General features: G+C 39.9%; 1 protein-coding gene across 7 annotated transcripts in view; it reads right to left on the minus strand.

The window, feature by feature from the left end:
• Window positions 1-1,593: 1,593 nt before the first annotated feature.
• Window positions 1,594-18,440, minus strand: part of grin2bb (glutamate receptor, ionotropic, N-methyl D-aspartate 2B, genome duplicate b) — a 260,728-nt gene continuing 243,881 nt past the window's right edge. For 4 of the 7 annotated variants that reach the window (XM_057844330.1, XM_057844334.1, XM_057844331.1 and 1 more), the window contains exons 14-16: window positions 16,314-16,501; window positions 12,870-13,108; window positions 1,595-6,748 (exon numbers count right to left, since the gene is read on the minus strand). In XM_057844330.1, coding sequence (XP_057700313.1) covers window positions 4,394-6,748; window positions 12,870-13,108; window positions 16,314-16,501 — 2,782 coding nt within the window. In that variant the 3' untranslated portion in view covers window positions 1,595-4,393. Of the gene's footprint in view, window positions 6,749-12,869; window positions 13,109-16,313; window positions 16,502-18,440 lie in introns of all 7 variants that reach the window. The other 3 variants (XM_057844336.1, XM_057844337.1, XM_057844335.1) reach the window with 3 other exon arrangements.

The following is an 18,440-nucleotide window of genomic DNA, read 5'->3' on the forward strand; positions in this document are numbered from 1 at the left end:
GTCGGGCAGAAGACATGCCTTCGCAATCCTACATATTTGGAGCACCTCACAAGTGACAGTGATATTATAATACTTGTAAAGAAGATTTATAATATGATATACAGTATTAGACTGTTCATACTTTGCATAATTTGGATTTGAATGATTTTTTTCTGATGGTAATTGAAGTTGCTGATTTTTGTGTGATGCGGTTGATCCCCCCCCCCCCTTAAAAAAAAAAAAAAAAAAATCTTTTTTTGTCAATCCTGGTTTTATGTTGCTGTTTTTTTTTTTTTTTTTTTTTTTTTTTTTGGTTCTTCTGACTAGGACACTTTCTGAAAAGATTTTAAATCAAAATCGGTTAACTTACAATAAAACAAGTTATTACATTAAAAAAATATTGTGATTTGTGAATAGATTTTGACTACCGCATTTTCCGCACTATAAGACACACCTAAAAAAAGAAGCAATTACTATTATTTTTTTTTTAATTTTAAGGAAATAAATAAGTAGCCTTACATACATGAACAAAAATAAGTCCAAAGTGCACATTAACATGGATGTTCTGAACCTCCCAAATGAAATAAAATAAACCTCATCAATTATTTCCTTTCACTTAAAGAGCTGATCAATTTTCCGTTTTCTTGCTCTTTTAATTCAACAAGCTTGTTTTTTTCCCTCAATTTGTTGTTCCAAAGAAGTGCATTTGAATCAATCAGAGCTAACTATCTATCCACGCTGATCACATGTCATCATGTCAGCCAATTGAAGGGATAGCAGAGTCCTTTTTTTTTTGCAGCCTGCATGTGCTTTGTGCTCAGCGACGCGACGTCAGATACAGAGAGACGCTGGGAAGAACAACGTAGAATTAATAAATGAATAATAAATATCGGCGGAAACAGATTACGCTACTCAAGCACTCTATTAGACTTTTTGTTAACACTTCCATTTGTAAATCTGACATTAGTAGATTGCTTTTTTTGGAGATACTTGTGTGACAGCGTGGCAGTTTTTGTTTTTTTTTTAAACATGGAGTTTTGACAGTTGCCATCATATTTTCGGGATCAAAGCACCGCATGCCGAAATGGCGTTAAGGCCCTGAAACTCATGCCGGAACCGCGTTCCAGCCTGTTCCGGCCCACTTTCACCCCTGAGTAGAACTAAAAATTACACATTCATTAATTACCGTATTTTTTGGACTATAAGTTGCACCTGAGTATTAGTCGCACCAGCCAAAAAATGCACAATGAAAAGGAAAAAAACATATATAAGTCACATTTTTGGGGGGAAACTTATTTGATAGAATCCAGCACCAAGAATAGACATGTCATCTTGAAGGACAATTTAAAATAAAAATACAAGAGAGAACCAGGCTGAATAGGTGTACGGTACACCAACATTACATGACTCATAAACAACGAACTGAGAACGTGCACGGTTTGTTAATGTAACATAGCTATTAAGAGTTATTCAGATAACTATAGCATAAAGAACATGCTAACAAGCTACAATAATATAATAACGTGTTAAGAATTTTACACATAAATCGCTCCAGAGTATAAGACACACCCTTTACCAAGTTATGAAAAAAACTGTGACTTATAGTCCGAAAAATACGGTAGTTTGGTTTTTAAATTATTAACTTGTCTCGCTACAATGACTTGGATTTCCATTGGAGACCCAAATTAAGTAGCATTAATCCTGTTAACCAAAATTAAGTTAAAATAAGACAAGCATGTGTGAGATTTCACATTTTTTATTAATACTCAACACTTTTATTCCAAAGAGACAGAATAATAATAATTTCTCAGCACTTATTTGCACATCGACCGTGTGTTTTAATCCCATTGTTCAAATAAATATTCCATCAAATCTGAAATACTTTCTTCACACAAGTAAATAATCTGCATACAAAAAAGTGAGGGTGAACAAGGTTTAGAGTCGTATGTACATTTTTCACAATCTGTACAGCTCTATGTTGGTGTTTGATCGTCTGAGGCCCAAACAGAAGAGGAAAAAAAGAGGAACAACATTGTGCTTCCCATGGACCAGTTGGTGCAGGCTTTCTCCTTCAGAAACCACTATCTCTCTTGGATCAGATCTAAACAATTTGCGCAAAGTGTCACTTTCTGTATCATTATAAACCATTGCACATAATGTGTCCTGAAGTAGTTAGAAAATATTTTTGCAAGGGGCACCTACGAATTAAAGACTTATCCTAAATAGACCTTTTTCTCTGCCATTTTGTACAGTTTCTTTTTTTAATAAAAAAATCCATGAGTGCCTCTATTTACATGGAATTCTATAGTACATATAAAAGAATTGTGTATTCCTCACTCGCGCTGTGCTTTGCACACACAGAGGTAATCAAGCGTACAAATTCAGGCACATACGACAACAGAAATCATGTACTGAGATACTGTTTTGTTTTTACAAAAAAGAAGAAAAGAATGTAAAAGGCTTGTTAGTGACTGTGAGCAAAACCTCCAACCTGACCAAGAACATTTAGCCAACACAATTAATTATAATTTTTGCAGAAAATTGAATGTTTTGATGACTTGGCAGTAATCAATTTGGGGATTTGGTGCATTAGATTGTGTTTTCTCTTATGAGGACAAGCACACATATGCACACACACATATACTAACACTGATTAGTCCCAATGATATTTCTAAAATGTATGCAGATTTCAAAAAACACCCAGTTGAATGGCGAAAAGCTAAAATTGTAAAAGCATAAAGAAAGAAAATTGTATACATGCAAATGCTTCTTATCATACATACTGACTTGTCAACCAAGTAAAATAAGATTGTGCTCAATTGTCATATGGCGTGCAGTAAAAACTACACAAAGTAAAAATTTGGCTTGGTTTGTTGTTGTTGTTGAGGGATACAGATAATTAGGAATGTAGAACATTTGCAAAGTTGTTTCATTCAGGCACACTAAGGAAGTGCAATATGAATGAAAAAAAGATGACACAAACATGGAACCAGCAAGCAATACTACACAAAATTTTGTGAAGTAAATCATAAATTGGAGGAAGATATCTTTTGGGGGAAGGCCTTAGTTTAGGGCACATCCTTTTGGGGATATTATATGATATTACTTGTATATCACAATTCATCTCATGTTGCTTTGGAAATTAAAACATAATAAAAAGCACTGAAGGGGAAAAAAAGAAAACACACAGAGCTGTTCAGTCAGTGTATTTGGTCCTGAAAGTTTCAGGGTCCATGAAAATAAAAGAAACCATTAAGCAGCTTATCAGTTTTGCTAAAATCTAATGGGCATAACATATTCAAATAACAGTGTTGGTTTTTGCGGTAGAAAGGAATGTTCACTCATATTGGTGTGCACCGAAACTACTGGACTACTTTTGGAGAGTTCGTTTGAAAATGCATTTTTGTATTACAACGTTTTCTCAGTTTGTCTTTACAAAACAACATTTGACATCTTAGTTTCAGGTACACTGCTTGAAAGTTGTCATTATCCCAAATTTCTTTCACGTGAGACTGCTGTGGTTAAAGTTTCAACAGATTTTTGCCCTCAAATTATGGAACCAATTGTCTGGAGGTGACACAATGTTAATCTTTTAAGGCACATCCAGCTCACAATATGAGACCGTTTAGGTGCTGCTGAGCAGAATGAAAGAAACGAAAAGGAAGGACAAATCAGTATTATGATCTGGACTTTCACTGCTGAAAAAAGTAAGCCAATAAGTACATTGTACTTAGCAAATCATGCCTTTTTGTCACATACACGTCACAATACTCAACTTTTGAAAAGTAAATAAATAAGTTAATAAATCAATCAAATATGAAGAAATAATTCATTGCAAAGAAGATTCCAAAATTACAGGAGCTCCCCAAATATTCAAAGTGTTCCACAAGTCTCCTGCAAAGTTGGTAAGCAAAGAAACAATCAACATCGTACAAACACTACTTAAATCAATAAAATTGAAAAACAAAACCATCCTGAAACACTTAAGTAATATGCAGTAACAATATTAACACTATTGGTACAATTATTGTTAATATACCCTGTTATTTCAGCAGTGTTGATTTCTCATTCATGATTGTAATACTGTTGTGAAAGAAAAATGGTGTTTTGGAACAATGATCTTATAAAGAGCGCAGGGCATATCCTCTTCATCCGTCTGTCTATCCCTACCTACTTTCCAGCACCACAATCTTTGTCCTTGAAAACTTGCTGTCCATGGGACTCGACCACAGTTTGGCTTTGACCAGCCACTGTCTGGATTGTTGCGTTGAGTGGCACTAGAACAAAACCCACTTGCGTTGTTAGATTCTCTTCTCAAAAAGAGGACGTTGCATTGCACTTTTTTAAAAAATTCACTCCATGTTTTTCCTGTTTTCCTCATTTGTCTCGACCCACTTTCTCTCTCTTCTCTACCTCAGACATCTGACTCTATGCTGGAGAGCTTTTCATAGACATGTCCATTGGCACCATTGAAGGGTCTTTGCCCCAAACCTAACGTATCCCGTCCCCCGGGCATTAGCTTGTTGGCTGTGAGATGGTTACCCATTGGACCGCCCACTCCGCCTAGACACAGATCTTTTGTGAACCTGGGGGCTACATTGGACATCACCCCAGCTGTGGCTGATGCAGGCAAATAAGAAGTCGCCCCCATGGAGCCCCGGAAGTCCCCTCCTCCTCGGCTGTTGTTGAGTAGCTGCTGCTGCTGCTGTTGCTGCGTCTGTGGCTTTTTGATGTAGTACGGTTTGGCACCATGTAAAAGACACTGGTCATCGCCGAAGGTTGGGATGAAGGGGTTCTGGTTCACCTTATCTGGGTAGAGAGATTTAGACAAGGAGTAAGTCCCGGCGCCTCTGCCATGACTACCGCTCCCGCCTCCCATCATAGCCCTGTCCCTGTCTCTAAGGTCTCGCTCACCCACAGACCGCCGATGCAACCCACCTTCGCCGCCGCGAAACAAACTAAAGGAGGAGCCTGTTTTAGCCCTGTCTCCGAGTGTTCCCGCAAACATGGAAGTGTCTCTCTCGCCTGCATACCTCTCAAACATCTGAGCATAAGGACTGGGGCCCTCCATGTAACGGTCTTTGTCTTTAAGGCTCACACTTCGGGGCTGGGCAAATTGCCCCCCCATTCCCCCGCCGCCCCCTCCGATGCGACCTGAACCCTCCCTTTGCAGGTCTACGAATGTGTCATAAGAATGCTGCCTTCGTAAGACCCGCCCACCCGGCCCCAGCTTCCTACTCTGAGTTGGCGTTTGGCCTGCTCCCATGTTACTTTTCCCTGCAGCAAACACTGTGTTGTTATCTTCGCTGATGTTGTACAGGTTGCTCGGCTGAATCTTGCACGAGTCACAGCGTTTGCAGCTGGCAGAGCTAGGGCGAATACTGGCAATTCCAGTAGCTGGGCACGAGCTTCCTACCCCTCCACTGTGGTGACATACACTGTGGCAGTTACGACACTCCCAATCACCTCCTGCAATGCCACCACCTCCTAGTCCAGAAACCCCTTTTTCCCAGCATGTGTGGGCCTGTTGACCTGCCGACACTGAGCCAAGCCCGCCTTTTGACTCCTGCTTCTTGATTTTACCTTTGAGAAAGTCTTCCACAGGAACTAAGCTTTTACAGATACCACCACCGCTACCGACGCCCACACCACTTCCTCCACTTCCACCCTCTTGCTCCCACTTGCTCTCCTGAGAGCGGAACTGACCTGCATAAAATTCCCTCAAGTTCTCTTTGTCTTTACGGAATACGTAAGGTGAAGTGTTACCCCCTCCTCGCTTCCGCTCCAGGGGAGGTGAGATGGTGCGGTGTGCCAGGGGCCCATGAGGGAAGTGGTGATGGACGGTGTGGTGGTGGGGTCTCCTCCTGAAGCCGCTCAACTCTAGCTCGTCTTGCTCCCGTCTGCACTTGGCAGAGGCGGGCCTCTTTTTCAGGCTGTCCCTGTACTGTTTGTGCCTCTTGGCGTTGCCCTCCAGGTTGCCGTAGGTTACAGTATGAGTGGAGATATCCGACACATCAGAGCGAATATTTCCGTCTTCACCCCCTGTGCCTCCCCCACCCACACCTCCCCCACAGTACCGCTCATGACCCCCAATGAGCCCCGTACTGGATGCGCCTCCTTTGAATGAAAACCTTCCATAGACATTGTTTGCCTTGAACCCAACTTTGTTGGAATCTGCGGAGGGGTGACCTGCAATCAAGTCAAACTTATTGGTATTCCTGTGAGTCATGGAGGGGCGGGGTTGAGTGGTGAAAATGGGTGCTACTCCTCCCCCTAAACTTTCGCAATCGAACATGCCACCTTCCAATGAGCTTGCACTGCCTAAGCTACGTGGCCTATTAGGGGGGGGTCCGGACATACCCAAAGCAGGGACTGGGTGATGGTGCCGATAATGATCCTGGTACAAGTTGTTATCCTTCAGGGGCAAGTTCCCAAAAGTCCTCTCCACCTCGCCAATGTAATCAGTGAACATGTTGTCCTCTTGTATGTAGGGTGGTGCTGACTTGCAGTCTGAAGGGTGCCCGACAAGGCTGCGGCGGTGCTCCTGAATGTCATAGATGGCCGAGTCACGACCCCCGTGGTTGTATTCCAGGGCCGCGTGTGGCGAGCCATTAATGCCTGGCACTGCAGTCATGTCTTTGGCAGTACGGAGCAACCGCAAGATGTTCGAGTGGGTGTTGTTCATGTTCTTCTTTATGCTTGATGAAGGAGAGTCTATGGTTGATTTGTTTTCCTCAATTTGCACTCCATGTATGCAGCTATAGATACCCTGAAGTATGGAAATTGGAGATGAGCAAAAGGGTAAAGGGGGACAGGAATGGAAAGATGAAGTGAGAGAAGAAGGGAAACGAGTGAGAACAATAAAGGTATGAGCAGTAAAATTTCAGTCGAGAACCTAAGACCTCATAATTTAGACAGGGATTAGTGAAAGTGCCTGTCACAACTGCTTGGTTAAATCTTCATTCCTAAGAAGTGCAAGCAGCTGAGTGTGAAGTATGAGAGAATTTGTAGTTATATTGGGGCCGTTTATACACAGTCTGTTTGATTATTTACTTTCTTTTTCAACAATAGATACAAAACAGTGTGGTTTCTAAACACATCCAAACATTAAACATTCAATCACTGAAAAGAAAATCTCATATTGGACAGTAGTCATATACAAAAAAAAAAAAAAAAAAAAACTTTCACTACAGTGGCCTGTTATTCAGTCTCCTGTTGTTGATAAGTGATATGTGTGTTTGCAAACAATATAGCCAATTACAGGCTTATCATGTATAGAATCGTATTTATAATGTTTTGCGTCAACAATGTTATAATCTGCATTCAAATCAGTTTAATAAAACATACCTGGCTCTTTTGTGAACTACTCTTAAGGAAATTACTAATTCTGAGCAGCCAAAGGCTAGCAAGCAGAAACCAGAACTACAGTAAACATCTTTCCTACAATGCATTTCAGCATTTGTGAGTGAGCTACATGGTGCAGTGTACTGTACATCAATCAGCCATATCTGACATCAACAGTCTCTTTATTCTTCTTGAGTCTGTTTTATCTCTGTTTCTAGGTGCTTGGGGGGGGAACAGAAGCTGCTCCACTGGGAATGTTTGATCGGATCTCACTACATCTTGAGATACTATAGCTGAGCTTAAATGTAACAAAGTAGAGGTTACCGGAACAACACAGTATTTTATTGCCAACTGTTCGTCCTTCTAATAATTCCATATATATATATTTTTTGTTTTACCCTTTATCATATTTTTCATATGTATAAAAACATTTTTCAATGAAGATCATTCTGAGTACATACAGAATTTTTCAGATGCATGTTGACATGCTGGCAGCACAGTGGATGAATTGTTAGCACGTCTGACTTACAGGTCGTAGATCAAGGGTTCAATCGCGGGCTAGTGTGGTGTTTGCGTGTTTTCCCAATGCTTGGATGGCAGGCTTTATGGATACTCCAAATTCTCCATAAGTGTGATCATAAGTGTGAAAGGTTTTTTGTCTAAAGGCCTATGTGCCCTACGATTGGCTGGTAACCAGTTCACTGTATTCCCTGCCTCCTGCCCATAGTTAGCTGGGATAGCACCCTGTCGACACTCATGAGAATAAGTGATACAGAAAATGAATGAAAGAATGTTAGCATGCTAAATCACTCAACTCATTTGCTCCCAAAAAACATATAAATACTTTCTATTTTTAATTGCTTCAGTGTCCCAAAAACGTATTTATACGTCTTTTGCGTTTTTTTTTCTTTTTTCTTTCTTTTAAAAAAATTTTTTTTTGACAAGAGGCATCTATAGGTTCCTATGTATCTAAGATACAATGCACAAACCTCAAAACCCATTTTAAAGCAATAAAACTGGCCACGGGAGGTCAGTAGCGCATTTGGTAAGAACTCATCTCGGGCCAAGAAAGGAAGTGAAGAAAAATAGTCAGGAAACGGAAGTTGGAGGGATCTTGTGAATATGCGCGAGAATTTGAGAAAAATGTGGAGAACGATCAGGAAAAAAACCCAAACGACACTGGAGGAGTGTTTTGAAAAGAAAACGAAACCATCGTCAAAGAAGGATTCAAAAAATATATCTTGATGAGACAGACATTGACGTCCACAACAGCGTCAGGTTACACACGCGTTCTGTGGAGCTCACGTTGCGTTCCTCCTTAGCCCGAGGTTGAAACCAACGATGAAGATGATGAAAAAAGCGAGACCGATCTTGATCCGGACTCATCAGATCTCTGTTTTTTAATCAGAAATTGGAAAATTGCTCAAACTAAGCTATTTCTAATGCTGATTTCTAAAGAATGGACAAAGATATGAACTAACGTTTTTTTTTGCTGAAAGAAGAGAGTCTAATCTTTCTTTTGGTGGGCTCCATGTTTATATAGCAATAGAATAGAATTTTCAGTGGGCCTGGCAAAATCAGTCAAAATCCAGTAAAACGGCAGGGAGCGAAGGGCCTTGCTCCGGTGAAAATGGCTGGGAGTGAATGAGATAAAAGCAAACCGTATCTATAACATAGATGCTCTAAAAGCCTCAATCACGGACCACTTGTTGACAAATATCACCCTTTAGAAAGCAACCAAGTCAGATTCCTGGCTTCACACTACATATGGCCACTAGACAAGAAATTGTTCAAGTTCTCAATGACAGTTCTGACTTGTAAGGTTACGATGAATTCAGTGTGTGCAGTCATCAAACAAAATGACAATTAGAAACTACTTCAGCTAGTACACAAATACATAAACACTGGTGTCTTTTTGTTTGACAAATGATAGCTGAGACCATTTACGTGCAGCAACCCTCAAGCTGAAAAGGTAACATTATGCAAATGAATTACCCCTCAAATGGCTATTTATGGGGAATGAAACAGCCTGCAATAACAGTAAGACACCTTGTTAAATGACCCGTCAGAGAAACACAGTAAAGTCTTCTCAATTCTTCCGACAGACTTTTAGATCACTAGCTGCAAATGTGCCACAAAGAGGCTCCATTCTGTTTCAATGTTTACATGATTAACAGTTCATTGACCAGAAAAACTTGGACTTCTGTGGTCATAGCACAGCTTTCCTTTTTGCCGTTTAACGCTAAACTGCCCGGGAAGAACAAAAATCTGATTTTAATAATGGCAATTACAATACAATGACGACTAGTAGAGCGCACCTCTGCTCCAATGCCTAATGAGAATGCAAAAATGTGAGAGCTTGATTCTTTTCTATTGTATGAGTGCAAAACTGTATATCTGACCAGATTAACTGAAGTGGTTTGTAAATTGTTGTAAATAAAGAAGAAAAAAAAAACACATAGTATACAAAACAGTTTAAGATTTCTAATGGTGTAGTAAAACTGTGTTAAAGTTTGGGTGGATTAGGTTCCTGCATTTATGTTAGCATATTCAGAGGTGGGTAGAGTAGCCAAAGAAATTACTCAAGTAAGAGTAGTGTTACTTCTATATAATATTACTCAAGTAGAAGTAAAAGTAGTCGTCCAAAAATATACTGAAGTACAAGCCCGTCGAAGGGGGGGGGGGGGGGGGGGGGGGACACAACTGGGTATGTTGTCCCGTGCCTCAGGACCATAGGGGCCCCTGAATGGCTCTTAATTTATTTTACTTTACATTCACATATTTCTTTTTCATTTAAATTATTGTCTGATTAAATATTATGTTCCACTCGATATACAGTATACTTAAAAACTTAACATATTAGATATTTCAAATATATGTTGTTCCTTTTTTGCACAATGCTACCCCCTGCCGCCTCCTCTGTGTTAGCAGAGAATGGTTTGACCCCGCTCTGCTGCACCTAAGTCTATACTACGTACGTGTCCTGAAGCCGGAAACTAAAATCTGTCATTGTCATAAACTCTAAACATGGCGAATCATCATAAATCGTGTGCGCAGAAAAGAAAAAAAGAAAAAGAGATGAAGGTCATAGATTTTAACGAGAAAAAAAAATGAAGTTTTTAAAAGGGGGACAAGAAGTCAGAGAATTAGGGCCAGAGTTGGCTGTGGACGGTGATGTTGGTAAGTGAACAACAGCCGCTAACACTGAATGTTTAGATTATAGCTAGCTCAAAACCTGGATTTCACTGATGTAAAAAAATATAGGCGCATCACTGTTTCAGGGCTTGATAACCCCAGGGATGTGGAGGAGGCAGGCACAGTATGTTTAGCTATACTGTTTTGTTGCTTAGGAGGCAGGCATAGCACTCTCAGTTGAATTGTACTGTAGCCTACATGGGACAATAGCTTGGGGAAATTGTTTATTTATGTTGTGTCAAATCAAAATCCGGTCTGTTAAATTTTACTGTCCATCTCAAATTAAATAATTTGAAAATTTACGCTGTCATTGCTTGCAAAGCGTTAAAAGTACTGTGTATGTTGTCGTGACAAGCCGGTGGCAGAGGTGGGGTGGGGTGGGGTGTGGGGGCCCTATAATGGTCTCTGGTCCCCGGGCCACTGCAAGTCTGTGGACAGCCCTGCTGAAGTACATGTAAAAAAAGTATTCTTTGAAAATAAAACTCAAACAATGAGTAACATTTTGAGTAACTGTTTACAATGTCAGTTTTTAATAGTATATTTTTTTTCTCAGCACAACTTCATCTATATGAACGGTTATTTATATACTTGACTATTACCTATTACGTGACCATATTAGGCCAAAAAGATGACACAAAAATCATCAAATTCAGAACTGAACAATAGTATGAAACATCATCTGCCCAAAGAGCATGCCTTCTAGTGGAGAGAAAACATTGTTACCTTTGATCGGTATAATGGAGTAATGCGGTTATTTTTACGAAATCTCATTGGTGAAACTGAGACAGCCACTGTTGGCATCTCTGGCAAAAATAAAGTCAATATGTACAATAAAGAGGAAAAATGTATCGACTCAAGTTTAGCCCAAAGTAGCGGAGTAAGAGTAGTGTTTTCTTTTTCATAAATCTACTCAACTAAGAGTAAAAAGTAAAACTACTCCAGGAAGGGCTTTTTTTCTTCCCTTCCTTTTTTCTTCAGTTACTCAAGTAAATGGAACGGAGTAGATGTAACGCGCTACTACCCGCCTCTGAATACACCAATCAAAAAGTCTCAGTGGGCACACACAGAAACAAGGTTTTGGAAAGTGACTAATTCAAGTGAAGCATGGCAAAAAACAAAGCGAGTGACTTGCACTCAGAAGAGGCACACAACTACAGTACGTGCCCACATGCAATCTACCCTGTTCATGAAATATTTTAATTAAATGTGGTTCTATTTTTGTATACCGTGTTTTGCGGACTACAAGTCGCAGTTTTCGTCATAGTTTGGCTGGGGGTGCGACTTATACTCAGGAGTGACTTAGGTGTGAAATTATTAACACATTATTATATAATTTCACATGTTATTTTGGTGTTTTGGAGTGACACTGATGGTTTGGTAAACTTGTTAGCGTGTTCTTTGTGCTATAGTTATCTGAATAACTCTTAATAGCTATGTTACGTTAACATACAGTACTGGCCACGTTCGCATGTTGTTTTTCATGCATCGTGTTACAATATCATACTGTGCACTTATTCAGCATGTTGTTCTCTATTGTATTTTTATTTTAAATTGCCTTTCAAGATGACATATCTGTTGTATGTGTTGGATTTTATCAAGTAAATTTCCCCCCCAAAATGTGACTTATACTCCGGTGCGACTTTTATGTTTTTTTCCTCTTCATTGGGCATTTTATGGCTGGTGCGACTTATACTCAGGTGCGACTTATAGTTGGAAAAATACGGTAATTGTTTGCATATGTGAAATCTATTATACGTTGAATTTACATATTAGTACAATACATTATCATCTATGTTTGACAAGGTACGTAACATACTGTAAATCAATATTCAGCACTTGATTTTGAAATGATCTTTTTTCTCTTGTGTTGTACTGTATAAATGCATGCCAGATAACATTTCCAACCCACCCAGTTGATGTGCTGATGCAAGCATTCCTCTACATAATTCCTTGGATATCAAAATGTCCTATCTCTTATTTTTAGAACAGGCCCCTGAGCTACCAAGATGGTCCTTAGGGGCTGACCATGTAGGTAGTCCAAGTAACTACCTGATGCCTGAAGGTATCAGGTTGGGGACCTCTAGGGTAGGCAGAGTAGGAGTAATGAGAGGTCAGTTAAAATGGTATTAGGGAAAGTTAGCATTAACTAAATTTACACAAAACAAAACTAAATTACCTGCCTAAATGAAATGTTCTTGTGTCACTAATTTATTTAAATACATTTTGTTAGGAGTGAAACTTGTTCAATTGAAAAGGCTTTTCAACCACAGTTAGTAATCTTTATGCAACTTTTGCTGACAACTCACTGACGGGTCCAGGTCAAATCGAAAATAAAACACATGCACACTCACCCTGCTAATAGAGAAGGTGACCCCAGGCTTTCCGGAACACACGCCCATGAAGCAGAAGCGCAGCTGCCAGTAGAACAAATGTTCACAGATGAAGGTGATAAGTGACAGAATCATGGCAGCCCCAAGCATGTAGAAGACCCCAGCCATGTTGTCCACATCCAGCTGACTGCTCATAACCTCGTTCTTCTCATTATGGCAGATACCTGTCAGCCATAAAGCCTCAAACTCCTCCATCTCACCTAGAGGAAGCACAGATATGTTTGCAGAGGTTAGTGATGCGTCAGATCTTGAGGAAATTTGCCTCAGGCGACTCCACATGCAAGTGTGAGTGGGAAAAAGGACATTTTTTCGGGTGGCTAGTTGTTGCCAAAAACAGCTCAGGTCTCATGTATGGGGAACAAATGTCACGTTGCATTATTTGAACTAAACGCCCTACAGATCAGCCTCATTAAGGATTGCTTATGCAAGGCTGATCATTCTTTGTTGTGGGAGAAAAAACAATTGCCTGCTGGGACTTAATCCTTTGGGAGAAAGTTTGCATGCTCATGTGACATGTATTTCCAACCTAAAATGTGCCATCTTATTTCTATATCCCAAGGGGCCGCTAAGAGGGAGGGCACATCCAGAGAGATTTGCTGGATTTGCCCTGTTGGTTTGTTGTTCTTTGCTATGTGTGAGCGGGAAAGTGAGAGAATGTGATGCTTGCCTAACACAATAACATTGTTTGTGCAAATAAGCATGAATGAGGTGTAAACTTATACTGAGATTCCTTCATCTAATTGAACTCCGATTATAATTTCATCCCCAACTCCCAGAGTTAAAGTTACAGGCAAGACCTGGTATTAATAATGTTTAAGTGAAAGACAGTCACTCAAAGTATGCTAATAATGTATGTGAGTATGAAAATAATGTTAAAACACAAAAATGACACCGTTTACAAGCACGGCCATTTTGTGGCTTCAGTTATACATATAAACAGGACTCGCATATGTGTATGTGATAATGAGTACTAATGATATAACGAAGAAAGGTGGGCAATCTGGGATTCTCACATTTGACTGGCTAAAATAGTACCAGTATTTACTGGAAATACTGGTGTTCATTTAGGATTTTCTCCACTATTACGAATCAGAAAAATGAAATTCTGTGTTTTCTATTTAATTTATTACACATGATTCTTTCTGCTGTGAGGCCCTTGATAACAGCGTAATAGTTCCTTAAAATCAGTACTTCTCAAATGTGACCTCGGGGAACATACTTTTTTTGCCCTAATAGGATAAAGTGTAATTGCACATCCACTCAGTGGGTAGCAGTGTCGCTATTATTTTCAGAGTGTGCGCAGTATTTTTGAACCAAACAAGAGAACACAGCAAAGAGCACTGGAGACGAGACATTGTGCCGATTAGCTGTTTCAAGGTATGCCATGTTAAGAAAACATCAAGGTTTTCAAAACCACAAAAATTTTCCGTCGTACCGTCCCTAAGGTAGTAGCTATTTTTTATGTCCCGAAAATGCATGGAGAAATCCCTCTTTTGCAACTGTAAGGTTTAACCCTCCCTCACTGGCTGTTGCTCAGTGTCAGTAAGTAAGATGTGCGATAACGATTGCTGGAGGAGGTGAAACTCTTGAACTTTTTTCCCCCCATCGAAGAAAACAAAATCACTGGTATGGGAATACTTCGGCTACAGAAAAGTTAGACGGCCGCGACTTAGAGGAAGATGGCCAACCGACATGTAAAACATGTTTGCAGAGGGTGGATGCCGAGGAGGCAATACCGCCAATGTGATTTTGCATTCATACAAAATTAAAGGTTAGTAAACACTGTCATGAACGTTTCCCACTAGCTAGGAGAGTTAACTCGAGCGTGTTTAGTGTGTCTAGCTGTGGTAAAACAGTGTTGTTGTTTTTTTCTCTCTGGCAACTGTGTATGTTGAGAAAGAGTGTGTGTATAATGTAAACATGAAACGAGTCATATACACGTGCTTTTTATGGAAAATAATCAATTATTTTTGTTCTGATGGTAATAATGTTGAGCTGTGGCTGTGGGTTTAGGCTCACCTAAAGGACTGCATTCATTTTAATTTCATTTGGAATATTTTTTTTTTCTTTATTAACATTATACTCATGTTCCAATTTGCTAATATGTTTTGAAAAATAAAAATCCTGTGCAATGGAAAATACTTTTATTTTTCTTCTTTTTTAAAACCCAGATATCTCAAAGTAACACATTTTAGAGCTGTAATTGCAATACCGAGATACTGTGAATCCATGATTTTTGCCTTAAGGTTATCATACCGTCAGAATATCATACCTGCACATGCCTACTGGCGATATGAAGAGCTAAGATGAGGAAATATGATGAAGCGTATATAGCTGTGGGTTTTGGCTTTGACTTTGAAATACAGTGGGAGATGAGGAAAGACCAGTCTGTTTACTGTGTCTAAAAATGTTTGCAGTGGACAGCAGGAAGCCAAGTCAATTAAGAGGTCACTTAAAGACATTATACACCAATCACATTGATAAGCTGCTTGATTTTGTTTTCAGCAAAAACGTGCCGACTATTGCCAACAATCGTCCCGCTTTGTCAGTGTTACATCAGTGGCATCATATAAGATGGCCTATCAAGTTGCTCAGTGCAAATGACCCCATACTATTGCAAAGGAGCTGATACTGCCTGCAGCAAAAATAAAAACTGTCCCTCTGTTCAATGACACTGTAATTTTTGTTCTATTATTTTTGTTTTTACGGTAATTAAAAAAAAAAACTTTATTAAATTTTATTTTTCAGTATCAAATAGTCAAAAAATGTACCTTGAGTGTATTTTTACAGTTTGGATGTGACCTTTTTTAACTAACTGAAAATGATTGAGAAGCACTGCTTTAAATGGATTTGTAATTTATAATCATGATCACTAATAAGGTTAGTTGGTTAACAAGTATCGAAATGAGGTACAATGAGGACTTGTTCTTCATGCTGTCAGTGGTCATTCACTCATGTAAATCGTAAACACTATTGCTGCAATTGACAGTGAAAGATGTCCAATCCATTTTGACTGGCAGCTATCGTTCCAGTTTAATCTATGAGAGTAAGACTTACTCTACATTTTCATTAGTCAGTCAGTCCTCAGGACCTCTTGGCAGCCGACAAATGACAATGAATCGAATGTATCCCACAGGTCCAATTTTAGGATTCTGACTAAATTAGCTACCATAAAATTCTTTTACCACAAGTGTTTTCATTTCTGGTTTCAGCTTTTATTGCTGTGTGCATGATGCTGCAAAGTAACCATGGCTACAATGTGCCAACTTCACAATGACCTGAAGCTCTTTGATTTTGATAGCATCGGCAGTTTGTAGAATCTTCCAGCTGCTTCCCAGATTGTAATCATAGCTAAACATTTATATAACACGTAATCTTACGTAAACACATCATTCAAGGCCTCACCGTCTCCAAACAGCATGAGGATGGCAAGGTCCACAGCTCGTTTCCAGCCCGAATCTTTCTGGATTGCGATGCCATAACCAGTGGAGGCAAACACCTTACCACTGCCAATCGTGACCAGCTTGCAACCCTCATCCCTTCCCGCCATATAGTTAAGCACAGCTGCGTCGTAGATGAAGGCATCCAGTTTGCTGTCGAGCACAAAAGAAGAGTGGAAGAATGATGCAAATGTTAACTTTTTTATACACTGCAATCTTAATAAACTTATCTTTCTGCCCATGTTCTCATGTTTTTATTAGGGAATAGTCGGGGAATAGTATCGTTTCTCGTATTTACTGTTTGTATTACTCTAACAAACCCAATATAAAATAAATAGCACTTATACCATAGTTTAAGGAAAACAAGCAGAATATAGGGCATAAAGCTACATGACGCCTTCTTATCACAGAAGCCCAACATGTGCGTCATGCAACTGACTCGCAATCAGTTCTCCCGGACAGTCCAGAACAAATGGCGGGATCCTCTGTCCCAACACAAGCAACACCAGAGAACGCCCAATATCCAACTGATAACACAACTGACAAGACTCCAAGAACCCCTTTGACTCTGAGGTGGCAAAATCCACAACACTCGTTGCCTGGACAAGAGTAACATCCGAATCCTCCTGTCCAATCCACAAACAGACAATAATCCCAAACACCCTTCTTCCTGCCCACTGCCCGCCGGCGAGAGCCTTTAAAAGACAATGTTTAACTAATGGTCAGTTTTCTCGGGAACATTTTGTTGACGTGCAATAGGGTGACCTTGCCTCCCCGCCTAAGGGTTTCTGTTCCGCCTTTCCGTTTTGATCGCTGTCGACCTGAATAAATTGTCAACTTGTTTTCGGTGAGCCTTCTTTAAAGAGAATTATAATACTAAGGGGCTGTGAGATATCAATAGAACCGTTATGTGGCAAGATAACAAATATTAATAAAGTTCACAAAAAAATAAATCACATTCATGAGCAGTTATCGAAAATAGATCGAAAATTACGAACATTTCCGAAAGTGTTCCAGAAACAGCCGAATGGGGCTTTGACATCACAGCCACGAAACAAATGGTCGAAGCAGGTGCCATCGTTGTTTATCGACGAGAGAGTTGCGTTCATGTTTTATCAAAAAAACGCTAAAATGGTTCAAACCTGTCATGCTATGTGGTGTACAAATAGCCATTTGTCACAATGTAGTACCCATGAGTTCCCGAACGCGAGAAAAAGAGCTGGACTATGCTGACAATGAGTGATGTTCGTCCATGCAAAGAAGGCTAATTTTGCAGACCCAGCCTCCGGCACGGTTTTGTGTAGTGCGCATTTTACACCTGAAAGCTACTCGAACAATGAACAAATGAAATCAGGTTTTGCTAAGAAATTGCTGCTAAAAGCAGATGCGGTGCCCACCATACACGCCCAGCCACCTAAATGTCCCGAGATATCAAGAAAGAGGACGACGACTGGCATTGATGAGACCACCCCAGGCTAAGCAAAGGAGGGGAGTAGCCAAGCTCGAAATGACCAGCCAGAGTACTCTTTTATAATAAAAAAAATATCACGCATTGGATATAGGACTGGACACATGTATTAATTATTGCTCGTAAAATATATACAACAAATCCTCTAATCCCATTCATATTTGTGTCTGTTGGCAGAGCGAAAACCTATGATCGCACAATAAATGATAATTATTCTATACATTATTTTGCGGTCACGGTGTATCAGCTTCACAAAAAGAAATGCAAAACAAATCATTCGGTGTTTCCCACACGATCTGTTGCCGGTGTTTCATCAGTGTGATTGCTCCCCTCAATGATCGTTTCATTAGGCTGCATTGGCTTTCGTTTGGGCTCAAATTGATAACCCACACCAAAGAAAGGTTCATAACTCTTATCGTCACCATTAGAAGAACGTTCGTTAAGTCGGATTCGTCACTGCAACTAGAAACAAAATTGTCCGCCATCATCGCCACCATTCAGTACTAAGCACTGAGCCGGGTGTTTCCTAGTTGTGACGTCACGCACACAATATGCTAGATTTCCTGGATCTCGGGCGCCGGTCGTTTTAGTTTGACAATCGATCCAAATTTCTATCATTTTCTC

The sequence above is a fragment of the Corythoichthys intestinalis genome, chromosome 8, assembly GCF_030265065.1.
Source record: "Corythoichthys intestinalis isolate RoL2023-P3 chromosome 8, ASM3026506v1, whole genome shotgun sequence".
Lineage (NCBI taxonomy): Eukaryota > Metazoa > Chordata > Actinopteri > Syngnathiformes > Syngnathidae > Corythoichthys > Corythoichthys intestinalis.